Raw genomic sequence first — 25,823 nt, forward strand, 5'->3', positions numbered from 1 at the left:
ATGGATGCATGGGTGGTTAGATGGATGTATGGGTGGGTGGACGGATGGATGCATGGGTGGTTAGATGGATGTATGGGTGGATGGACGGATGGATGCATGGGTGGTTAGATGAATGTATGGGTGGGTGGACGGATGGAATGATGGGTGTAAAGATAAAATGTTGGCCCCATTTCATTATAGTGACTACAGGATACGCCTTTTCGGGCTGTAGAAGGAATTAAATTATGAAAGAACCACAGATTTCACAAGCAACAATTTATAGAACGACACAGAAGAAGATAAAAGAACACATGACAGGAAATAATCTTACAGGATTCCATCCAAAAGAGATAAATTCGGGAAGACCTCTGAAACGATGGAAGCATTCCGTTTTGTGCTCATCCGTAACAGGAAGCAGTACGCCTCATACTGGAAGTAAGAATGATGGCTATAGGCCTAGTGGTTAAGTGTCAGCAAGTCCTCCCTTCATATGCCTTCCCATAGCGCATGCAGATGGATCTCCCTTGACGCTCTTGTTTCGTCCCCTCCCCTTCTCAGGCGTCAGGTAGTCTCATACCACCACGTCGCTCAGGAACACTCAGGAGCCTTTGGATACCTTCATCTGAAGTAAGTCCACAGTTTGAGAGCAGTTCCATTTCATATTTATTTCTGGCCTCACGCATAAGCAAATGCACCCTAAACACACCAGAAATTTTGTCAGACAATAAAACGAATACGTAAATAAACGGGGAAGGAAACGTATAAATAAATAAAGAAAATAAAACCTACATACAGTAAAATAAATAAACACAGAAACACCAGAAGAAACGAAATAAATCTGACGTTAAAGTAAATCAGTAAATAAATAGAAAAGAAGGGAAAAGGGTGAGAGGAAGAAGAATATAAAGGGGGAAAGAACAAATAAGAAAGAAAATATGAAGACAAAAAAAAATTAGCAAGAAAATGGGAAAAGAAAACATTTGTAAGAATGAGGTTTTCATAGCGATTACTATGAAGAATGCCGTCTTCTTGGATGTGGCGCCGTGTAGATCTTGTGTGAACCTATGTTTCGGAGGAACGTATTGCCTCCATCTTGAGGACAAAAATCAGCGATCGAGGAACCAGCGTAATTGAATGGCAGATGACGGCAGTCTTCAAGAAGACAATTGAATAAAAAAAGAGTAAAGACAAAAAGAATCAGAAGAGAGATTAGAATGTAAACGGAAGGAGAACACACCAAAATTTAGCAGAAAATTTATTGCACATCTACAAGTATATTTGCACTTTAAATAATACGTAGACCTGTAATGGTCCATGTACATACAAGCAGGAGTACACTCTGTCGTCACCCGAACACCTCAAACGACGAACATGTCTAAAAAGCACGACAGGAGAAGAATATCTGTGGTCTTAGTAAGTTATTTGTAACTATTTACGTCCTAGCTGTTCGTGTTGATATATTAACGGCATCTGAAACCCGTCAAGAACACACGGAGTGTCATTTTTCTTTATTTTGTGCGCGCGAATATCATGAGAAAGCCTCACATGGGCCAAAATCAGCACTTCCAAATCCATATCTACTCACCATTCATGATTATCTGTCCATTTCACTGCACCCCCACAGGCCTACACCTGTGGGCTGGATAATCAGCGTCGTTAAATGAGCTGAAACTTATCAACAATCAACGCTGCAGAACCCTCTCCTACTTTGGTCTGTCCCACCTATCGGACATTAAACTCCTTAAAACACGTTAGAATTCCTTGCCGAAATTCTGTACCGTTATAGAATATCATAAAAACACCGGGATTATGAACCACGATCCTAATTCCTGCTTGGCATAAAAATGTTTGCTCCTTGATCCATGAAACTTCCGGAATCGACCTCGTCTAGGCCAATTATTTTAAAGGCACAAGTAACAAGAAGGCATGAGAAGAATTTGAAGTACCTAATTCCGTAAATGCCGGTCACGGTAGCCGAGCGGTCTAAGGCTTCGCTCGCCTGGAAACCGGGATCGTGGGTTCGAATCCGACTCAAGGCATGGATGTTTAGTTTGTGTGTGCGTTTTTCTGTGTTTGTGTACAGGTAGAGGCCTTGCGACCAGCTGATCACCCACACAAGGAGTCCTACCGAATGTGTAAGATCTAGAAAAACCGAAGTGAACGGAGAAGTTCATGGAGGTAGGCCTAGGCCCACTGGGGCTCTAGTGCCAAAGGAAAAAAAATACCCTGTGTAGGCATGCGCTCTCTTAATGAGCAGAATACCATGCACACTTTCAGTTTTCTGTCATTATTGCCTTTGTTCATGTTTCTAATGCCTTTTTCCGTTTATACTGTCTTCTTTCTCGTTATTCATCCGTTCATTATTTTTATGTCTTTGTTACCTTGTGTTTGTTTTCCCATTAGTCCGTAATATACTTTACACATAGGGCCTACATTCTAAACCTTCAGGCTCAATTCCTTCCCATTTGTTCCATGAAAGTTCCCTGTCAGCAGAATTCCAGAAGGCAAACTGCGAAACGAAATTGTACGCACAGAAAGCAATAAACGTTAAAGAATTTCAGCTCCTATTAAATTTTACTTTATATTTCCTTTTATCACACGGTTTCCATGTATTAAACCTTTATTTCAACGATTTTCATTCTACGTTCTTGAAACTGGAGGCATTCTCCTACAATGGTAGTTTCCATGCGATTTTAGACAAATACATTTTATTCTGCCCGATCACAGTGGCTGCGCCGTCTGAGGCGTGAACTCTTTTCGCTCGCTCGAACGTTTGGATCGTGGGTTCGAATCCCACTCAAGGCATGGATGTTTGTGTGTGCGTTTATTCTGTATTTATGTTGTCCGGTGTGAGGGTAGCGGCCTTCAGACGGGTTGATCACTCGTCCAAGGAGTCCTACCGTCTGTGTAAAAAGGATCATGAAACTTAAGAAGAGGCCAGGGCCCAATAAAGGGATGTAGAGCCATTGATGAATGAATGAATAACCTATTCTCAATGTATAGGTATCTGTATTCTACGCAAGTGGTCTTCGTATGTGCACTGCGAGTTGGTTTGAAATGTAAGGACATATCGCTGAAACAAAAATGTGACTAATTGCTTAAAAATATAAGAAGGAAAAAGAAAGAAAAATAAAGAAAAGGAATGTTGTATATTATATTTTGCCCATTTACAAATAACCCTGCACCGAGAAACGCCTCATAATTCATTTTTCCAGAAGTAACTTTGCCGTTGTTGAAAGTCTTGGAATGACAACCGATGTGATTAAAGTCTGTATATGTGTAAATGTCTTTTACTGTGTACTTGTCGTTACGCAGAGTCAAGCTGGTGTAAATCTTCTTCGACACATAATATTAAATATTACAAAAAGTCGCCAGTATAGCGAAATATGCCTATGCTAAGGCTGCCCATTCATTTCCAAAGTGGACGAGAATTTGCTGCGAACACGTTGCTTCTTCGGCAACAAACGAAATGACCTGTGTAGTCGAGGAACCTGTGGAGGGGTGAATTATTTTAACTAAACTTGTTTAATCTAATATGGAGCATTTCTTGTGTGGTACATTTGGATCGCTGGAATACAGACGCTTGGAGGAACAAGAGGGAATGGAATAGAGTAAGTGGATGTTTGTTAAACACAACAGTGATTTATGAAATGAGCAGATCTAGAGCGTTGAACAACGAGTGTGGAGGACCTAAGAAACAAGGATTAACCGGGGGAAATATAAAAATACATAATAAGGATCTATACGCTAACGTGTAATGGCTACAGGATCCGAGACAAATGAACGGAGATAATGTGAACAACGTAAAACATGGAACTAGAAGACATTACAAGAGAAAAAGCAGAGGCAATATCTGAAACACAAAATTAATGAGCCTGCGACACGCAGTAAGAAGAAATAAATTAGAGACCTGTATAGAGGCATAAATGAATCTAACAAGGGCCGAAAATCCAAAATTATTTCTGTAAAACGTGAGAAGGGTGATCTGATGCACGTATCTGCACTATTTTGAATGGTGGAAGAATTATTTCTCAACTCTTGAATGTGCTTGGGTTTAATGATGTTAGGAAATACATGCAGCTGATTCATTATTACATGAGCCTAGTCCTTTTCATGTTGAGATTTCCATTGGAAAGCTGAAACGTTATAATAAATTCCCAGGAAGTGATTATAATTCCGGCAGAACTGATTCACGTAAGAAATGGAATCCCATATTTTGGTATCCATAAAATGCCTCAGCAATGGAACGAGTCTATTATTGTGCCTATTTAAAGGAAAAGCAATAAAGGCGACTGTTGTTATTATCGGGACAATGTTGTTATTAAGGAGCCAGCCTAGCTGAGTCGGTATAGCGACGGGATACGGGCTGGACGACCGGGGTTCGATTCCCGGCAAGGGTAAGATTTTTCTGTATTTCACAAGGTCCATACCAGGCTTGGGGCCCACCCAGTCTCCGATCAGATGGGTACCGGGAGTTCTTTCCAGATGGGTAAAGCGGCCGGAGCGTGAAGATGACAGCTCACCTCCATATAGTGACGAGGTCAAGAATGGCGGAGCGATACCACCACACACACACGTTTTCATGGCTTAGTGCTTAATTGCATAATTAATCGGCAGAGGGGCAAATTTATCTTTTAGCATTGTTATCAACTCATACAAAATGTTGTCCAATATTATTCCATCGATGTTAACTCCACATTTAAACGAAAGTGGTGGGATCATCAGTGTGGGTTTTAACGTAATAGATCAACTCTTTATCAGAACTGTGTTCATTTGTCATATACTGGAGAAGAAATTAGAGTAGAATGGGACAGCACATCATCCCTTGGTAGGCTTTAAAAAAAACCTTTAGCTGGAATATTTGTGAAGAATCACCTAATCTTGCCGTTAAGAGGTTAAATTAAGCATACGTCTTGCCGTGCACGAAGTACGCATAAAGAAAACGCTTAAAGTCATTTCGTTGAGAAGTCTGAAGAGATGTGAATAGCTGGAAGTTTAATATTAAAATGATTGAGGGAGAAATGGGGTGTAAGGACGTGGTTTGAATTCACCTACTTCAGGAGCGCATCGCATTAAAATGCGATAATGAACCTTCTTGTTCCATTTTTTTTTTCCTTGGCACTACAGCCCCAGTGGGCCTAGGCCTACCTCCATGAATTTCTCCGTTCACTTCGGTTTCTTGTTCCATACAAGTAGATAATTCCCCGCAGTCAGTGATATGTTTCTCAAGTTTACGAAATTGTTCTACTCCTTGCGCGTACCGTAGCGTCCACTTAGTGTCACCCTCAGTCATGACGTCATAACTCCACTCTCCATTCAGAAATGATGGAGAAATATGGCTATACTCGAATACTGCATGCTATAATAGATGGCTCTGGAGGATGAGGGGTCGAAAGTGACGGTTCGCCACGCTTTGGGCGTGTTATCAACGTCACCAATCACTGAAAAATTGTACGTGTCATTAGAAACAAATAGTGGGACATAAATCACTTGTTCCACACTGTGAGCTAGTGTGGTGTCAGATATGATGCCTGGTTGTTGCAGTACACCAGCATTGGTCTCTTTGCGCAAAAGGAACGCATAATGAGAAGAATGTGTCCGACTGTCTGTTGCAAAGTTGTGTCTCTGAAACTTCACAGATGGTTTCAATGAAACTTGGCATCGCCCATCACTCAGATTCATCGAGTGACTTTAATATTTGGTCACTCTCTTCCAGCATATAACGCCGTGTAGTCAGCTGAAAGTCGACCGACGTTTCGAGGAACATATCACTTCCATATTGAAACAGAGCTCTGCTTTCCACCTGACTTCACGCTGGCATCTTGCTCGGCTTATTCTTCGATCCTGAAGATGGAGGCAGTAAGTTCCTCCCAAACGCCAGCAGACTTTCAATGGAGTACACGGTGTTATATCCCATAAAGAATAGCACACAGACTTTAACTGACGCTAGTAAGGAGGTTGGTCTAGAAGTAAACACAGAGAAAAGTAAGTATACAACTTGTATGTTGCTGTCTGGTCACCAGAATGCAGGGCAAAATCATGACACAAATATAGCTAACAGATGCTTTGAAAATGTGACACAGTTCAGATATTTGGGAACGACTATAACAAATCAAAACCTGATTCAGAATGAAATTAAGAGATTGAACTCGGGTAATGTTTGCTACCATTCAGTCCAGAACCTGTTGTCTTCTCGTCTGCTGTCCAAAAACTTAAAAATTAGAATATACAAAACTATAATTTTGCCTATGGTTCTGTATGGGTGTGAAACTTGTCTCTGATTTTAAGGGAGGAACATAGACTAAGAGCAGGGTGTTGAGGAGAATATTTTGACCGAAGAGAGATGAACTGACAGGAGTTTGGAGAAAACTGCATAATGAGTAGCTTCATAACTTGTACTCTTCGCCAAAATATAATTAGACCGATGAAGTCAATGAGGATGAGATGGGCAGGGCATGTAGCACGAAGGGGAGAAGAGGACTACATATATGATATTGGTGGGAAAGCCAGAAGGAAAGACACCACTAGGAAGATCAAGACCTAAGTTGGTGAACAATATTAAAATGGATCTTAGAAAGATGGTATGGATTGGATTGATGTGACTCAGGATAGTGACCAGTGGAGAGCTCTTGTGAACACGGTAATGAACCTTCGGGTTCCTTAAAACGGTGGGAAGTTCTTGGGCAGCTGCACAGTTGCCGGCTTTTCAAGAAAGGCTCAACCCCATGAGTGAGTGAAAGTAATTAGTATACACACGTTTATTTGAAACGTATTCCAATTTGATGAAAATTGACGAAATACAATAAACTGTAACCGTCGCTTTACATGAATCTTATATTCAAATTTATCGACTTACGGATTGTACTAAAGCATAAATGCAATGTATAAAGTAATTAGTATTCCGCGTTTATTTGAAGGGTATTCCAACGTGAGGAATATTGGACGAAATACGATGAAAAATAATTACTGTCCTTTTCGTTTCACCAGTTGATTTACATTTGCAGTATTTGAAAATTATTTTTATTCCATTGTGGAGTGAACCTATATCTTTCCTATATTCATTTGTATCGTAAATAGCTTTGCAGGAAGTGTTGGATGGCGGTTACCTTAGATATGTCAGTTGTTGTGTAGACCTAATGGAATTTAAAATAATTATTTTGCAGCTCATTGGATATATTCCTTAAAAACCATCGCTCTTGATTTCGTCAATGTTAAGTGCATACATTCACCAATTTTTGCATATTAGGAATATGTTTATACACTTGGTCGTCGACTTGGGACTTACGAGCGGCCGCACTTACCACCACAAAAATAAATTAATAATTAATTAAAAATAAATAAATTAATAATAAATTTTTAAAAATAAATTATAAAGATGATAAGCATATTAGAAAGGTTAAAAAATACTGTTAATAAATATATGGCCGACATACGACCAGATCGACTTACGACCTTTCAGTCTGAACGGAAGTCGGTCTTAAGTCGACGACCAAGTGTATAGCTCTCCTGATTATTGAGCCTGATATCCTCATAAAAGTCATGCAGTGCCATATTTAGTTCCTAGCCACGGATAGTCGATTCTTCTGTCTTTATATATTGGCTGCATTTGAAGTTCAATTCACATAGGTCTAAACACCACGTATATTTTATGCCCCCTTCTTCTATGCGCTCTCGTCAGTAATGATTGTGTAGAGCAGAGATGCTATATGACATAAGTTACGCCTCCTATGCTGTCTGCTCACCGACCCAGACGTACTGGAAAAATAGGATCATTCGTCTTCTGGCGCGATTGAAACTGTCGAACTAGCCACACGAAATACATCAGGGGAATGCTTGTGCGATTCCTCCCATATTGCAGCCTCCATCTGTCAGGAGTAACAGAGCTGAGCACAGCAGCCAGTCTTCGAGTGTTACTCGCGAGGTTGAGGCATCGCAGTGTACACCTGTACTCAAAATCGAAATATTGTGGATTGGAAGCTTATACTTTTTACGCTTCAGGCCGTTTTACTTTTAATACAGGTACTTCTCTACAGTAAGAATACTGCTCCATCAGTGGCTGAAAAGAATATTCGTTACAGAAACATTAGAGATTTATTTCACTATCCTACAAGGATATGAACATATATATATTGTAGATTTTATAATGCAAATCACAAATTAGGATACAGATACGTATATTACGGGTCAGGAAGCGTATAATTTTTCGGTTATTTAGTTCTCTTTTTACTCCTTTCCTTCTTAGTTTCCCCAGTAGTCATAAGTATATTCTGCGCATATTTTGTTGGCATTCATGCGCATCATTTTCTCTTCTCCTTTGTCTGTTTACTGTTCTAGGGAAGATGCTACTCCACCGCTTCAGTGTGCAAGGACTCTTCACTGCGGTCCTGATACTGTAAACGTGTTGCTCTCTCCTTGCAGATGATCGTGCGAGTGTATGGGGAGAGCGGTAGTGACGATGACCCTCTCGTCACGGACGTCCCTGTGACTCCTGACACCACGTGCAGGGACGTTATCGAGTGTTGCCGCGATCCTGGGGAAGAAGTCTGCGCCCTCGTGGAGACCTGGGGCTCTGGGCATGGTGAGTGACTTTTGCGGCCACGGTAGACTATTGATAGGCCAGCTGTGGTGTAGGCGATCTTTGACGCTTGTCGCTGTCACGTCTTGGCTAAGGAACACGAGCTGGGTCATCTGTGGGAATAGATGAAAGCTCGACCTCAATCACTGTCAAGTCCAGCGTAAGTAACATTGAGTGGGTCATTTAGGTACTGGGTGACCGCGGCACGTTAGTCTCTGTCAACATTCTGGGTGAAGTGTATAGCAGATGAGTGTTTCATTCCGCCCGTTGCCTACCCATTCATTCTTTTATCAATGGATCTACAGCCCTTTGTTGGGCCTGGGCCACTGCTTCAGTTTCGTTATCTTTTTTACACAGTCGGTGGGACTCCTTGGACGAGTGATCAGCTCATCTCAAGGCCGCTCCCTACACACAGGACAAGTTCACAGAATAAACGCACACACAGACATCCATACCTGGAGTGCGATTCGAACCCACGATTCCAGATTTCGAGTGAATGAAGACAGTTCATACCTTAGACCACGTGGCCACCGTGATCGCCCACTTCCTTCCTATTGGGTATATTATTATTATTATTATTATTATTATTATTATTATTTTATTGTTATTATTATTATTATTATTATCATCATCATCATCATCATCATCTCTTGTCACAGGTTTATTTCCTGGTATTCCTTTTCTTGAACCAGTGATGCACCTCACCACTCAGGCTTCAAGCTTCGCACTGTAGCACTTTCCGTAGTATGTGTGATGTTCCCAGGATAGCTGTTTTTTGCAGTGAATCTATGGAGTGCTTACCAGGAATTAGTTCCAAATATTTTCTCAACCCTCTCGTGACTGTACCCGTGGCTCCAATAATTACTGGTATCACAAAACAGTTCATGTTCCACATTCGCTGAATTTCGATGCTTAAATTTTTATATTTTAATTTCTTCTCTGCTTCTTTTTGTACTACATTCCTGTCCGATGGTACTGATACATCTATAAGTATGGAAGTTTTCTTCTTCTTATTATTATTATTATTATTAGTGGGGTGAGACTCGCCGGTATAAGTAGCCGTGCGGTCAAGTCATGAACTGTCTTCCCTTGCTCGGACGCTGGGATCGTTGGTTCGAATCCCACTCAGGGCATGGATATTTGGTTTGTGTATTCCGTGTTTGTGTTGTCCTGTGTTTAGATAGCGGGCTGATCACTTGTACGGATCCCTACCGTCTACGGAACTGATTAAGAGGCCTAGGCCCTGAATGGGCTGGAAGAGCTATTGAAAATACGTAAAGTGGTGTGAGTCTGAGTCCACATGGTACTGCGGCCACTGCTGGCCTAGTGTACCAGCCCCAGGTGATAGATGCTGGTGATTGTGGGTCAATTGGTGCGATGAAGATTGGCAGGGGAAACCGAAGTACTCTATGAAACATACCCCAGTGCCACTTTATCCACCACATATCTCACATACCAGACCCACACTCGAACCCGGTTCGCCGCGGTGGGAAACCAGCGACTAACAGCCTGAGCCATGACAAGGCCTTGGGTATATATATTGAAGGTTTGTCTATTGGGTTACATGTGCGTATGCTTAATCAATGTGACTCATTAGGCACAAGAAAACCAGACGTTCGCCCATTTTCATAATTCCTGACACATTTAAAACACTTCCGGTTAAGTAAATTCGCCGAGATTCTGGTAAAATCATTAACTGTCTAGCCTGGTCTGACGAACTTGTGTGTCACCACTGGGAAGCCACTCATCCGTCTCTAATGAAACGTATTCTGTATTGACAGCTGATGGTCCAAGAAAACTGCGTTGTAGGATACCGATGGACGCATTTTGGTTAGTGGAGGTGCGCTCTCAATGGGATATAGCTGTTTGTTGGTTAGGAGATGTGCGGTCACAGTGAGATATTGCTGTGTGGTGGTTATGAACTGTGCGGTCAATATGGAATACTGTAATTTTGTTGCGGCATTAGTTGGGTAATGGGACATTTGCCGTACGCTGTGTTTGGAAGTAATGCTATATATCTGCAGTGCGCGACGCTGTCATGTGTATGTTTGGGATGTTGCTATAATTTTCTGTGCATACAGTCTCATTATTAACTTATTCATAGTTAATGAAAACTTGCCGCTGACACCGCACTGTGCTGAGCACGTGTAACACTATACCAAGTACAACTCACAAGGCATAGGTTGAAACATCTTTTCATCCAACAGCGGTTATGCTCTTCAGTAGTCCAATTGCCACTGTATTGTGACAAGACGACTGGAAGAGACAGGCTTTGCTAGGCAAAGGCGACGTAAACAAGTTATTATACCTGGCTCATTACTAAGCAACGGCAAGGCCAATGAGAATTAAAAGTTGTCGCTATAGTTAAGCATCACGTCATAAAGGCATATGAGCAAAATAGAGGTAAGGGTTTACACATTCTTAACCTCGTTACTAAATTAAGGTGGAACACTCAAAACCATGCTCCTGCTGCTTTATCCCCGAGTAAGAGGCCCCGGTGCTCATTGATTAGGAGACTGAATGAGCCCAATATCCAAAATATGGGCAGTAGCAAGGATGAAATTCCTGCCGCAAATCGAACTCCGGTCTTGTAATTAATCACTTTACTGCTTGAGCTTTCTTGCTGATCTTTAAGGCCGATGAGTTTTGCGTTTGGAAGCTACGAGTACTCTGAATTTCAGTAGGTACTTTCAGTCTTCAGTTTTGCATCTGTTTCATTTAGCCAGTTGACTTGTAACATGGGTAGGTTTACCCTGTTAGTGCGCTTGTCTCACGTGTTACGCCAGTTTTTCAAACACTTCGCGGATTTATAGGAAACTCGTTATGAGGATCATTTCTCGGGAGGCCACTCCATTTTATTCATCTGCCATTTTCATGGCACTGATTTGGAAGAACTGAGAAAAATCTCGCTCAGTTTAATGTGCAATCACCTCCCTTCTGAATACTGAAAGCAGTTTCATGAGATACGCAGCAGAATATATTCTGGTAAATGTTTACCAGCATTTAGGGAGAATGTTCTGCCTCCATCTTCAGAGTTTTAGTATAAGGCAGCTCATTCCTCCTCCTCCTCCTCTCTCTCTCTCTCTCTCTCTCTCTCTGTTTCCTGGTGCTCCTACTTCGGAGCATAGGGCATCGGTGAAACGCTTTGTTTCGCTTCAGTTTCTTAATCCTAAAACAGTTGGTAAGACTTTTAGACGGGAAATCAGCCCGTCGCAAGGCCGCTACCTACACAAATGCAGAACACATGACAGCACAAACACAGAATAAACGCAGACATCCATGCCTTCAGTGGGATTCGAACCAATGATCCCAGTGTTCGAGTTAGTGAAGACAATTGGTACCTTAGGCAGCGCGGCCACTGTGATCGGCGTCATTCCTCCTACACTTCTCTAAACATTCACGGTACTTAAGGCGTCACGTAACAGAAGGCAGCAGTTACCGCTGTGAAAGCCTCAAATCTAAAAAAATTAGAGTCTATAAACGAATAAGTCCCATCGACGCTGTGGCGTTCATTGATTCAGTAAGGTACAGAAAGACCGCGCAATAGCTCAGGCGGTTAGTCGCTGGCTTCCCACCGCGGCGGCCAGAGTTCTAATCCGGGTCTGGTCATGTGGGATTTGTGGTGTACATAGTGGCACTGGGGCATGTTTTCTCGGAGTACTTCGGTTTTCCCTGCCAATCTTCATCCCCCCAGTTGCTCCACAATAACCATCATCTATCATCTGGGGCTGGTACAACAGGCCAGTAGTGGCCGCAGTACCGAGTGGACTCAGTGTCACCCCACTAAGAATAATAAAAAGTAATAAGGGACAGAAATATTTATGATGGATGAGTCGAGAATGTGGATTTACAGTATAGTTGAACTCATGAGTAGGTTGAGTAGGTAAGGATTTATAACAGTGGGACCTACGCCTGGAGGGACTGATGGATAGAACGTAGAAATTTGGTCAGCAAGGAAAGCGGTGTAATGTTGGTTGAGATTCGAGCCGGGGTCCTGCCAAGCACAGGTGTCCAGCTTAGCGATATGACACCGGCAATGAGGCAAGAAAAATAGTTCCACTCCCTTGTACAACACAAGAGTGTGTTCCATATCTCCGTATACCAAACCTGGTCGTAGCATGCTAATTGAAGCACGCGGGTCGTAACGAGATGATAATTCAATTGGTCTCACTCCACCCACCAGGGCGCTCTAGATGCGTCTTAATTCAGACCAAATCTATTCAATATATGGACAGAAAGTTCATTTACTCTTCTCCAAGAAATTCCAAGCAGATATCTCTGCTTTATAATTACATTCTGCGGATGCCTTACAGGATTTGAGCCGTATTCTCCCTGCCCGCAGACAAACTTCGCGACTCTGTCTTAATACTTGCGGGCCACAATTATTTTCTTATCCTCTTCTCATTTTCTTATCCTCTCAGTTTGTACGAGGAGTCTGCACCAAACGTTGCTAGGCGAATTCAGTTTTGGTTCGTGATGGTCAAATATAATTCATCCCTTACACGCAGCTGAAGTCGCACTTTATGAGATGTTTAAGAAAACGGCTCTCCCAACCAAAATATTGGTGTATAACAAATATACATCACATGTATTAGTGATTATAGCCGGGATTTGGATTGGATGATTGGATTTATTAACACCTTATACAATCAACTCGTACTTACAAGCAATACAGCGCTCCTCCAGCTAGTGCCGAGGCAAAGAAAATTTGGATCTATACATCCACTCTCCTACGCCTTCATAGCTTAGTGCTTAAGTAGTTAAACATAGGGACAACTTCACCTTTTTACAGCGCTATCGCTGAGTTAGAAACTTTGCAGTTCACCGTTACACACGCACTAGGATTCTCAGTCTTCACTACTCGTATCCGAGTAACGGAATTAAAACAATCTCCCTGTGACTAAATCTTCTAATCACACACTGAGTCTTCACAGGCTGACTTTAATTCTTCTTCAAGTGCTAACTTCCCGTTGCTATATTCTACCGACAACTGACTCAATTCCAATTCTCTAATCTCTGTTGTACTCCGCTGTACTCCTTGTATTGCCATTCTCGTGGTTAAACGTTCTCTCTTACTCGTATATAGTCGCATCACGGACCACGCAACACGGAAAATACAGCTCTCTTATTGTAAAAGCGTGTTACCATGCAGTTGCCTAGCAAACAGTCTCGGCGCGGACCACATAGAAAACACCTTTAATTCCTGTCACACGTTTTTATAGCCGGGTGTTGATTGGACCGATACCCAGCAACGGATGTCCTATTGTTGAGAGCTTAGCTTCAGGAATATTTTCGGAACCGTTGACTAGCAATGCTCATATGCGTCACAGTATATTGAAAATGCAGTGGGTGTTCAAGGGGATACAAGGGAACGTACCTGATGCTGCCTAAGCAATGCATTGCTTTGTATCTAAAATATGAATATCAATACATGTATCACGTCTCAAAGAATGCATTTCAAGGAACCTCAGGCTCCTTAAACGAATTAGTAATTACTGTGCATAGAACGAGGATAATTTTAATTTAGAGCTTAAGGAATTGTGATGGGAGAGGATTGGATTGATGTGGCTCAAGATAGGGACCAGTGGCGAGCTCTTGTGAACAGGGCAATGAACCTTCCAGTTCCGTATACTGTTGGGGATTTGTTGAGTAGCTGGGTTAATATTGCATTCTCAAGACGGAGTGAGCTCCTCGGAATTGGTTAATTAGTATCGAAATACTGCATTTCTTCTAATATAATCGAATATCTTTATCCTCCAATTATCTTTATAATGTTGATTACGCTTTTGGGGCTAAACTAAAATATTGGCCTTTTTCCTAGTTTCGATCCCGAGAGGGACGAAATTCTCGAAAGGAATAGGGCATATTGCAATGGTGAGAAGAAGATTCGCGGTGAGCGTCCGATTTAGCAGTGGTGAGAATCAGAAGTGTGTTTATGTATGTGTCAGCAGTTTTACTCTTCATGGAAACTTCATTTTTATTTGCAGAAGTGAGTTCCTTAAATACTGACTTTATTGTTAACACATTTTAAAGCCTTTGCCAAATTTTAAATAGTTACTGCATTCAGATCTGTGGTACATAATGAGGAAGCATTTTGTATTCTAAGATCGGTCTGAATACAGATACTCCGCAGCAAGAGCACCCATATTTATGGTTTGATATTGTCCCCTGCTGTGTTTCCGCAATATCTTCAGGTGTTATCCTCTTTTGTGCAGCTGCCTCGACGAAAGTGTTTGGACAGGCATTCAGTAATTAAAGATGTGTGGATGTCTGATGAAGAGTGAAAATTACTTAGTCAGTAAGACTATCAGCGTCATCAGTGTCATTATCTAGACTATATAACATCGACTGGATGATGATTGGTTATAATTAATTGGAAGGGATTTATATGGAAGAGGTAGTGGTCTGATCGAATTACTGTGCCGGAATTTACTTATAAAACATGATGAAACCTCAAAAACATTTTATAATAGCTTGTGTCATGCCGGGGATTCGAACCGAATACCTCCTAAATGATAGTTAAAGCTATATCGCTTCTCTAATATGCTAGGTTCCCTGCTAGGAAATTATATTCAGTTTCACTTTAACGTCTGTTTGTCATTATTTTTTTATTCCATTAAATATTCTTGCTGATCACAGTGGCCGAGCGGTCTAAGTTATGAACCGTCTTCGCCCGCTCGAACGCTGGGATCGTGGGTTGGAATCCCTCTAGAGGCATGGATGTCTGTGTGTGTTTATGCTTTAATTCTGTGTTTTTGTTGTCCTGTGTTTAGGTTGCGGCCTTGTGACGAGCTGATCACTCGTACAAGGAGCCCTTACGTCTGTGAAAATTATTACAAAGTGAATAAGAGGCCTGGGCCCTGAATGGGCTGGAAGAGCCATTAAAGAATTAAATATTCAAACACATTCATCCACTCATTATTTTGCCAGTTTCTTTCCCTGTTTGATTATTCAAAATGCTTTTAAAGTTACATTTTTAAATTCCGATTTCCAGGAATAGGGCTTAAACGAAATTCTGAATTTCGTACATTATAAATGGACAGAAAGAATTGAAAAAAGAACGCTGTACAACGCATGACCGAAAATATAATTCCCAGACAAATGATGCACTATCAAGTTCACGGAATAAGACGCCATGGACGACCCAGAAGAAGATGGGGAGACCAAATCTGAGAAGCCGTAAAAGGCCTTAGGATAATTAATGTGCTTGATGCAGACGAAGAAGAATGTTATGGGCATCTGCAATATTAATGATGCTGCTAATTTTGTGTTCGTTTGCCCTTATCTAAACAAAAGGAAACGAAACTAAGGTTTTACCCTTACAATAGCGCTTCTTTAAATTGACACGTAGAACTAAAGACTTTTCCGTAATATTTTTTAAAAATTTATTATATTTAATAACTACGTAGACTGGGGAATTTGGAAACCATTCCATTAATTTCGTACTTTGAGGTGTTAAAATTGTATTTGTTCAGTTTAACATTTAAATATGTTGGTGCACGTTACCCTCAAGGAAACACAATAATAAGGAGAATGACTGAATTTCCTGTCCACCCTGTCTGTCATATCGGAAGTGTCGCTTTGTGTCGCTTAGTCAAGCCCAGGTCTCCTCGAGGGACCCATTAAAAAGGTCATTAATGCTAACTGACGATTAGCATATAAATTGCTTCTTCACCTGCCGTCTGTATCAGACGAGGCTGCAGTGACATTGCGGCTTCTCAAAGGCGATGTGTTTACGGCAGTCAGAGTATTTAGGCCTGGCCAAGGCGTTTATATTGACATTACACCGCAAGTTTGTTCTCTCGAGGAGTTGTGGCCCATAAACAGTAGCTGTGTTAGAATACGTGTACAAACAGAAAGTCTGCTTCTTATTTGGCAGGTCCTGTATATTAAATTCTTTCAAACTCATGCTTTCATCAGTCGCTGTAGGCAAATATTAGGATAGGCATCATGTACAGTGTGCCCAGATGAAAGACATCCAAAATAGAATAATTATATCTCAGAAAGTATTTGTTTTACACATTTATGGGTTATACCATTAAGAAGGAAAACGATCAAAGTTTTTTCTCTCTGATTATATAACTTTCTCAGTAAAGCCGCCTTGGTGGCACGACAAATATCCAGACGATATTCGACCTCGTTTCACGTTGCTTGAAGCATGTTTGGTGTTACCGTAGCCACAGCCTCCCTTATGCGGGCTTTCAGGTGTTGAAGGTCGTTTATCTTAACCTGGTAAACAATGCTCTTCACATAACACCCCGCGAAACAATTCAATGTGGTTAAATCTGCCGACCTAGAAGACCAAGCAATTTGTCCCACCTCTGCCGATCAATCTCCCAGCCATCTCTCTGTCCACGTGATTCCTAACATGGTGGCAGAAATGTGGCGGCGTCCCAGCTTGTTGAGAATAGTTCGAGGTGGCAGTTGGTGCGGTGCATACAGCTCAAGCATGTCCAAGTACGAACGTCCGGTCACAGTCTTTTCTGAAAAGAAAAACGGTCCAGTCAAATTGTCGTGCATTAAGCCGACCACACATTCACTTTGGGGCTGCCTGTCTCCAACTCACGTGTGACATGTGGACTTTGACTGCCAAAAATCCTGCAGTTTTACCTGTTTACAACTCCACTGACATGAAACGTCGCCTCATCCAACAAGCGCAGTTGGTGGATGAAATCGTATGACGAGTCAGTTCTTTCTAGCATGTCCACAGAGAAGTCTGTGCGTGCTATTTGGTCACTCGCTTTTAGTGCATGAATCACGAGAATCTCTTACGTTCTTAGGCGAAGCATTTTGTGTAGCACATCATGCACTGCTGAACGTGGAATTTGTAACTGCAAGCTAGCAGCACGAATTGATTTGCGCGGACTTCGCTGGAATGCCTCTCTAATGCAATTGACATTTTCTTCAGAGGTCCTTGGTTTTCCAGAAGATTTTACATGCAACAGACTTGCTATAGCCCCCAGTTTATTGTCCCAGAACCGAATGCTTTTTCGTGTTGGAGGTTGACGTCCATATTGCGTTCTAAAACGACGCTGGAGAGATTGAAACTCTGCTAGCCACAACACGCATTGAACCTGTTCTTGTGGCGTCGACATCGTTACTGAGCTCGCCGATGGTCATCACCTGGCGCATGCGCGTGAACCGGGTAAGGAATGAAACTTTCAGTGTTTTCCTTTCCGATAACAAACCGAATATGTGTACAACAGTTAGTTTCCGATATATATATATTTTTTTTTTTCATTTTGGATTCCTTTCATCCGGACAGCCTGTGTTATTGAAACAGGTCATGGGGGTTTTATTGAGCCTTCCCAGTTCAGTATTCGATGTTGCATAACTCTGGAGGTGAAATGAGCTGGGATAATTCTCAGTTCGCCATACATAATTCCTTTTTCATTTGGAAGTAGCATAACATACGGAACTGTCAGATTGTTATTGAGTAATCTTAGTGACAGATGTCTCGATCCGCCACACTGCTTGATATTTAAATGAATTGTAAAACCATTAAGTGTAACCAGTTTAATATAAAAAGCATTGTGACATTGCAGCTGAATGGCCGTAATAATGGAACTAGAGAAAATAGCTCGCTGCTAGGTAACGACCGATAAACCCGTGTTCGCGTCAACGGAAATGCTCGCAACAGTAGAATGACTGCGGGAGACCGTGTTTCCTGTACGGTCCATGACGAGGCTATATAGCGAGGGTCAACAGGAAAAGTAAGTTGTTCCCCGCATGGAGGAGGGTTCGAATACCTCCACCATAGACCTATGAGTAATAGGAGGCGACTAAAAGGGAGCTCAGTGGCTGGGGTTATAGCTGGACCACCGTCTTCCTGGAGGACAAAAATACGGGGATCTGGCCCTCCATGTTGGTGGAGTCTCAAATCTGAGACAGTAAAATTGGTCATGAGTCCCGCGTGACTCTGACCCGAGAATGATTGCTCTGGCAAGGACCAGAAGCGATTGTGAACGGCAGACCCGTCCTGTCGTCAGAGACGACGCCTCACATCAACAAACCCGCAACTGTCTGACAGTAGTAAAAATCTGGTCTTGGACACCAAGATAGACTGTCCGACTCACCGTCGGTCGTAACATAACTTTGACTTTAAGTTAGTCATTCAAGTGACTAAGCCGCCGTTGTAGCATAAGATAAGTAAGATAAGCATGGTCTGCTTTCGAAAGCCCACATTGACAGAGGACTTGTACATAGTACAAAAGGAAGACTTTTCAATAACATGCTGCATGTGTGATACGTACATTTGACAAAGGCCAAGTCTATTCGTGAGAGGCAACCCGATCTTCTTGTCGGAGATGATGTTACATAAGGACTAAGAACACAAGGATTCAATTGAAAAGGAAACTCTGATCGTGAGTCTCAAGGGGCTTGGAGCCAAGACGAAGTGATTGACAGTAAACAGCCAGTCATAAGGAAACTCTGACTCTTAAAGTTAGTCATTAGTTAGCCGTTATGTGTTGTGAGATAGTAGATAGCCGGTGAGGACATACGGAAGTACGGAAGCTGAGGAATCCACATTATTGAGAGCCGTTACCTGGCAACGACTAGTGAAGACGGAAGAATTTATGTGTGTTGCTTTGCGGTTATTCGTAGAGTGTTTAGATCCGTGAAATTCTTATAGTTACCAGTAGTTACGAGTTATACGTCTTCAAGAAATCCAGTTACCTATCCAAATCCCGTATCCACTAACACGTGATAATATTACGTTTGGGTCACAAGTGCAGTTAAGATGGCTTTCAAATTAATCAGTTTCTCATAAAATTAGCCTATATATCCAACAGTAGCAGAGATAGCTCAGTCAGCATAGTGATTAAGATATGGGCTGGACTACTGAGCAATCCGGGTGCTATTCTCGGCAAGGACATAAATTATTCTCCACGGCTCCCAGACTGGCTCTGGGGTCCACTGAGCCCTCAGCCCAGTAGGTACAAAGGATTTATTCCTGTGGCAAAGCGACCGGGTCGTGAAGCTGCCCGCTCTGCTTCAGCGAGACCCGAGGTTAAATATGCCTCGAAGTGTACCTTCATTCCCACATGCGTCTCCATCGCATGGTGCTTCACCCTTTCAGTTCTCTAACTGCTCTTCAAAATCACACAGCTCTGAACGCAGATTTATTGCCAATTCTACATTCATTTAGTAGGAGAGCGTGCATAATGTGTATGACAACTATAGTTCTGCGCATGCGCAAGCACCCATCCATAACTAGAAACATCTGTCTTTGTCGATGAATTCTTGTTCTCTTCATCGCCAGAAAATTATTAATTTTTCTAACGCGACGGTAGAGTAATCCCAAGCAGTGTTCCTCCCAAGTTTGTGTTTTCCTCGGTCATTACCATAAACGACAAGTAACGGGGATAGACCTGAAAGGAAAAATGGAGAAGCTGCCAGAAATGTGTGAAACATAAAGGTAAAAAAGACAAAGTTGTCCCTGTGCTGAACTAATTAAGCACTGCACCACGAAGGCGTATAGAGCCACATTTTCTTGACACAGCACTAGTTGGAGGTGATTGGTCAGCTTCACGACCCTGCCACTTTACCCCCCTGGGAAAGAGCCCTCGGTGCCCATTTGATAAAATGTTGGATGGACACCAGAGCATGTCTCGACGACTTGGAGAAGAGAAAATTTTTTACCCTACCGGGACTTTGAACTCCGACCCCTCTGTCCTGAAGCCGGTATCCAGTCGTTACACTGACTACGCTATCCTAGCTCTTCATACATCAAATTATTTTTGAAAATCGCAAAAGAAATAGCCCCCCTCCATCCCCCCCAACATCTTGTGTAGCCTTTGCCGCACGTTTCTGTCTTGTAAATCCTCTACTGGAGTTAGCCTCGGGACTCGATATTCTGCAGTTCTTGCAGTTGCAAGCCATGTTCGAAGCTGCTGTCAGGTCGCTCGTACCGTCTAATCAATTAAGCATCTTATGAAACCTTGAAAATCAATTAGTGTGCCACTCACTGCAGCCCTCTGATGCGGCGTTTCCCAGCACTGACTCAATTAACAGCTGACTTCACACGGGTATATGTTGTTTCACAGTAAGTGATCATATAGATCGGGCTGCCTTGTAGAAATATAAAGACAATTAAAAACTGACTTCTCACCGGTACAGAGTGGTAAGCGGTCACCAATCTCACAGACTGGAATATCTCGTAGGATTGTAAATTTTTCAGCCGCCTTCACCATAATTAACGAATTCTTTTACAACTAACAATCCCGCAGATTTGTGTGCTCTTTAGATCGTTAAGAGTTTTGTTATTTACACAGAGTTATCTTCGCACGAGTACTGATCGCAAATCCCACGAACTCTGATGGAGAAAATGGCGACTTAATTAGTGGCAGCCCTTTCTGATGACGGCTGTACCACTGCAGTTCAGTCTTTAGAAACCTTCGAGACGGCAAAGGAATCTTGCTTTCTTGTTCCATTATGGGGCATTAGTTATCTCCCACGCGAGTCTGTTGTGGAGAAAATCCCTCATATGCAAAATCGCGTCTGAACAACTGAACCGGAAAATTGTCTGCCCTCTTCCCACTCTATTGACCCAGTATCTCAGCGTACCGTCTGACAATATTTCTACCACTTTGCTCTGCCCTATGATATCCTATTGTATTTATTGGTCTGTTTAACGACACGTTTTCAAGCAGGCAAGTTATGTAGTGCCGAGAACAGGATGACTGTGGATGAACGATAACTCGAGACGTATAAGAAAGCCGTCGTGATCCGGTCATTGGCCTGGGGAAAAAGTGCAAATAGGATATCGAGTGTCCAGGAAACCGAAGGTAGAACCTCACGAGTATGAAGTAGTCTTGCTAACCACTACACCACAATGATAGGACTCGCATCTGTGCGTCAGGTTGCAGAGTCTGTCCTCAGAGCACGGAACTCGAAAATCCGTTTCTCTCGCATTTCATTGCAAAAAAACTAGGTTGAAGTCGCTGTAACCAAATACATCTGGCGTGTAGGAAATTCAATTAAATTCATTTCTTTATTATTAATGTGCCGAGTCAACAGCCGCAAGGCCAATTACAGACACAGCACAGTGCAGAAGAATGAATTACATTCTAGACAAACTTATTAAAAGTCACATACAAATTACAAGTAAGTACTTAGAAGAAATAATAATGAATAAAAGTAAAAGTAAACAAACAAATAGCTGATATGGAATGAAACATAAATATTTAATAAAAATACTAACAGTTATACTATATTTAAAATTTGTTTGGGTAGAACATTCCTGGCTCCGAATACGTCAACATCCCTGCAGACAGCATTAGCAGCTGCTNGTAATTTTAACGCCACCAGTAATACTTATAATTATTTAATTTTAGTTCTAAATTGGTTGAACGTAGTGGCCATATAGTCTAAGTCAGTGGTTCCCAAAATGGGCTGTACCACCCTCGGGGGAGGACGGTGGGATTACCTAGGAGGCCGCTGGAAGTGGGCCCCTCTTAAGCGAATTGTTCGTTTACTTACGATTAAAGTGGCTTTATACCAGACATTGGTAAACTGGTACCACTTTACCATTGCCATCCATCTCATTAAGAATTTACTGACAATGAAGTAAAAGTATAATTGTCCCTAGGCTTAATTAATTAAGAACTATGCTATGAAGATCTAATGTGGGAGTAGGGGTATAGCTCCAACTTTGTTGACCTCGGCACTAAATGGAGTTGAGTGACCAGCTTCACCCCCGTACCGCTTTACCCCTGGGGAAAGCGCCCACAATACCCATTGGATAGTAGGCTGGGTGGGCCTCAGAGCCGGTCTGGACATTGTGGAGAGGAGAAAAATCTTATCCCTGCTGGGATTCGAACCCCGGCTGTCCAGCCTTTAGCCAGTCGCTATGCCGACTGAGCTGTAACAGTGAAGTAGTTACCAAATGAATTTTATTGTTACTATCTCCCTTAGTGGATTGTGGAGACCGCTACTCCGCAGAATGCTTTTATCGGATAGGAAAGCGGATACCGGGAGCCACGAGTTCGGTGGCCTGAAAATTTTGGGATCCATTGGTCTGAGTCATGATGTTCTTCGTCGGCTCGAACGCTGGGATCGTTGGTTCGAATCTCACTCGAGGCATGGAGGTGAGTCTACCATTTTTCTGTGCTTGTGTTGTCCTGTGTAAATTGTGGCCAATGAGTCCTTCCAACTTTCTGTAAAATTGACAGCTTCAGACCAGTTCTGAATTGGAACAAACCAGAGGGCCAGTTCTTTCAGATGAAGAAGGAGAAACTTTTGACCAGTGCCAAGGTCAACTGTAGGGCCATTAACAAGCCAACAGTGAGACTAGGAATGGAGGCTGTGCTGAGGTACACCAAGAAGGGAGCCCCTTGCAAGATAACCATGTGACTCGTCATATTTATTTAACTTCTTAAACAAGTGCATTCTTGTGTGGGAACAATAACGCTGTCCGCATGTGCATCCATCCCACTCCACTCCCCGGACCGAATTTTGACAGAATCTTCTATCAGGCATTCTAATTTTTGTGTGTCAAATGAATGTGAACTATAATGAAAAGATTATATGTAAGTCGACATGTTTCTTTGAAATCACTGAACAGGTTTTGGAGAAGTTTGTTAGTTGAGAACCGTACCAAATGTTTAATTTCGTTTTATGCCCGTCCAGTACAACTCTTACCTTAAATGAAACCCAAATTGAGCTTTTATAGGTTGTCTCAAGAACATCTTATATGAAAAACTGTTACGTAAAGAATAGATTTCGTGAAGATCTGAAACTTTTATATGAAGTGTTTTTCGATATGGTGGATACTTGACGAAAGTCGATGAAAATAATGTATAAAACTGTTTTCTCTCTGTAGTGTGTTATATCTGCAGTCATGGATCTGCGTCTGCAATAACTGTAGGCCAAGGTCATCGCGGTATGAAAGATAGCAAGTATTAAGGTTCGGCCACACAAAGCGCTACGTACGCTATGTTCGCTATACGAGCAGAAAAATATCTCACTTTATTGCCAATGTGACTGGCCACACAGACTTCCGTACGCTACGTACGCTATGTTCCCTATGTTAGCTGCGTCGCAGAATGTACACAGCGTACGTAGCGTACGTAGCGAACATAGCGTAGCGCTCTGTGTGGGCGAACGTTTACTACCTCAATGGAAGTAACGCACAGGTTTCGTTCGTTTACAGAATAAATGTAGAGAAGGCAGATAGATTTGGGTAATGGAGAGGTTGGTGGTTTCTTAGACGAAAGAACGCAGCACTTGAAGTATTATATTTGTGAGTGTTGTGGTACTGCACAGACTGCGGTTTGCGGTGGTTCTCTACAGGGTATTCAAACGACTTTTATAGACCACAAACAATCTCTTTGCAAGTACTTAATTACTCGGTATTCATGACAGTCTTCCCATAAATATTTTGCATCATCGTCATGGGTTCTGTCGTAAGAATGCCTTGTATTACAACTGCGAATGAATTGACTGCCGGATAAGCTGCACGTAACATGCTACTTGCTTGTTCAGTTTCACTGTCTGAATCTATTTCGTCCGTCATGATAGAATAATTGTCACTATCGGTCAACCACATCGCTTTATTTGGTGCGTTCGCAATGTTACACGGTCGTTAGAGGAGCAGTTCTTACAAATCTAATATGAATAAGTAGGCTAGCGGCATATCATTTAGTTCTACAGTCTACTCTTCAGTCACTGTGCACAGCAGGGAACTGTCTTTCCACCTGATATTTCACATCTTTTCTATATGATACAGTGTATGGGACTGTGTTGTAAAATTGATACAAGATGATAAAGATGGACAAACATAAGGGCATAGCGTTTGAGAGTCACATTTAGAACTGTGATTTGCAACCTGTATGCCGCGAAAAGCGCGCCGAAACATTTTAAATGCGTCACACTAAGTTTCATGAGAAAGTAATAGTTGAAAGATTTTTTTGGTTGTTTCATATGCTCATTGGTGTGCGCCCCTGTTTCGTTGTTAAATTGTTGCAGCCTAGACTTTTTAAATATTTCTTTGTCTCTTACATACTGGTCCTCTTTCCTTCTTCAGAATAACCGTTTCTAATACTGATATTTTGCCTGGCACACCATTTAGTAGGGCCGTTGTTTCGTAAATTTTCTACTGAGTGTGATATGTCCTACAGAACCTTGGCTAAATTAAAACACAAAGGCTTATACGGATGATGGTTTGTGAATGCATCAATATCATGCTGTATACGAGTGCATGCGCGGATTTTACAGTAATAGACTTGTAGGATATTACAAATGATAAAACAATTCCGTTCGGTGTGACTGTTGAAGCTTTTACTACTTCACTTCTTAGCACCCTAACATGTTTCGGTCCCTATAGACCATCATCGGAGGGAACATCAATACTTTTAGAAACTGCTATTACATTGGGTGTTTTGATTTTTAAAATACATAAATATACAATATTTGTAATATACACTTTATACAAATTCCAAATTTCTTACAACTACAGCAACTGTCCTTGATGCATTAAAGTATTTTTTTAAAAAACTTCTTGCTGTTTAAGTTAAAATTCTTTAACCGAATAGGTTCGTGTCCCTTGTCCTTTCGTTTTTCTTGACGGGGCCGACAACAAGAACTCCCTTCCCAAGAAAGACAGGCGGCACAAGTTCGGCCCCGTCAAGAAAAACGAAAGGACAAGGGACACGAATTTATTCGGTTAAATAATTTTAATTTAAATAACAAAAAGTTTTGAAAAAAACGTTAATGCATCAAGGACAGTTGCTGTAGTTTTAAGAAATTTGGATTTTGTATAAAGTGTATATTACAAATATTGTATATTTATGTATTTTAAAAATCAAAACACCCAATGTAATAGTAGTTTCTAAAAGTATTGATGTTCCCTCCGATGATGGTCTATAGGGACCGAAACATGTTAGGGTGCTAAGAAGTGAAGTAGTAAAAGCTTCAACAGTCACACCGAACGGAATTGTTTTATCATTTGTAATATTGTTAGTGTGACGGAGCAGAAGGAAACAAATCAAATTCATTGTACAATATGATTTAATTTTCCCTGAGAAACTGAAGTAAGCTCTACTTAGGTAGGTCAGCGTGTGGGAATAGCTACAAAATATAGTTCCAGAGCTGAGAGAATAAACTCAATCGTATAAAAGTTTCAGTATCAGCGGAAACCGAAATAGTTTGAATTCTTTATTTCTTACATGTATAAAAAGTATTATTCTGCGTTCATGCATGTCTACAGCTATTAACATATCAGCTGTGGGTCGCGGGCCACCAGCTTCTGAACACTGTAAGTGAATAT

General features: G+C 41.7%; 1 protein-coding gene across 1 annotated transcript in view; it reads left to right on the forward strand.

The window, feature by feature from the left end:
• LOC111874482 (apoptosis-stimulating of p53 protein 1-like) overlaps positions 1 to 25,823 on the forward strand; it is a 248,013-nt gene that overhangs the window by 154,974 nt on the left and 67,216 nt on the right. The window contains exon 3 of the mRNA XM_023870023.2: positions 8,398 to 8,557. Coding sequence (XP_023725791.2) covers positions 8,398 to 8,557 — 160 coding nt within the window. The remainder of the gene's footprint in view (positions 1 to 8,397; positions 8,558 to 25,823) is intronic.

Source organism: Cryptotermes secundus, unplaced genomic scaffold, assembly GCF_002891405.2.
Source record: "Cryptotermes secundus unplaced genomic scaffold, Csec_1.0 scaffold483, whole genome shotgun sequence".
In the NCBI taxonomy this organism is placed as follows: domain Eukaryota; kingdom Metazoa; phylum Arthropoda; class Insecta; order Blattodea; family Kalotermitidae; genus Cryptotermes; species Cryptotermes secundus.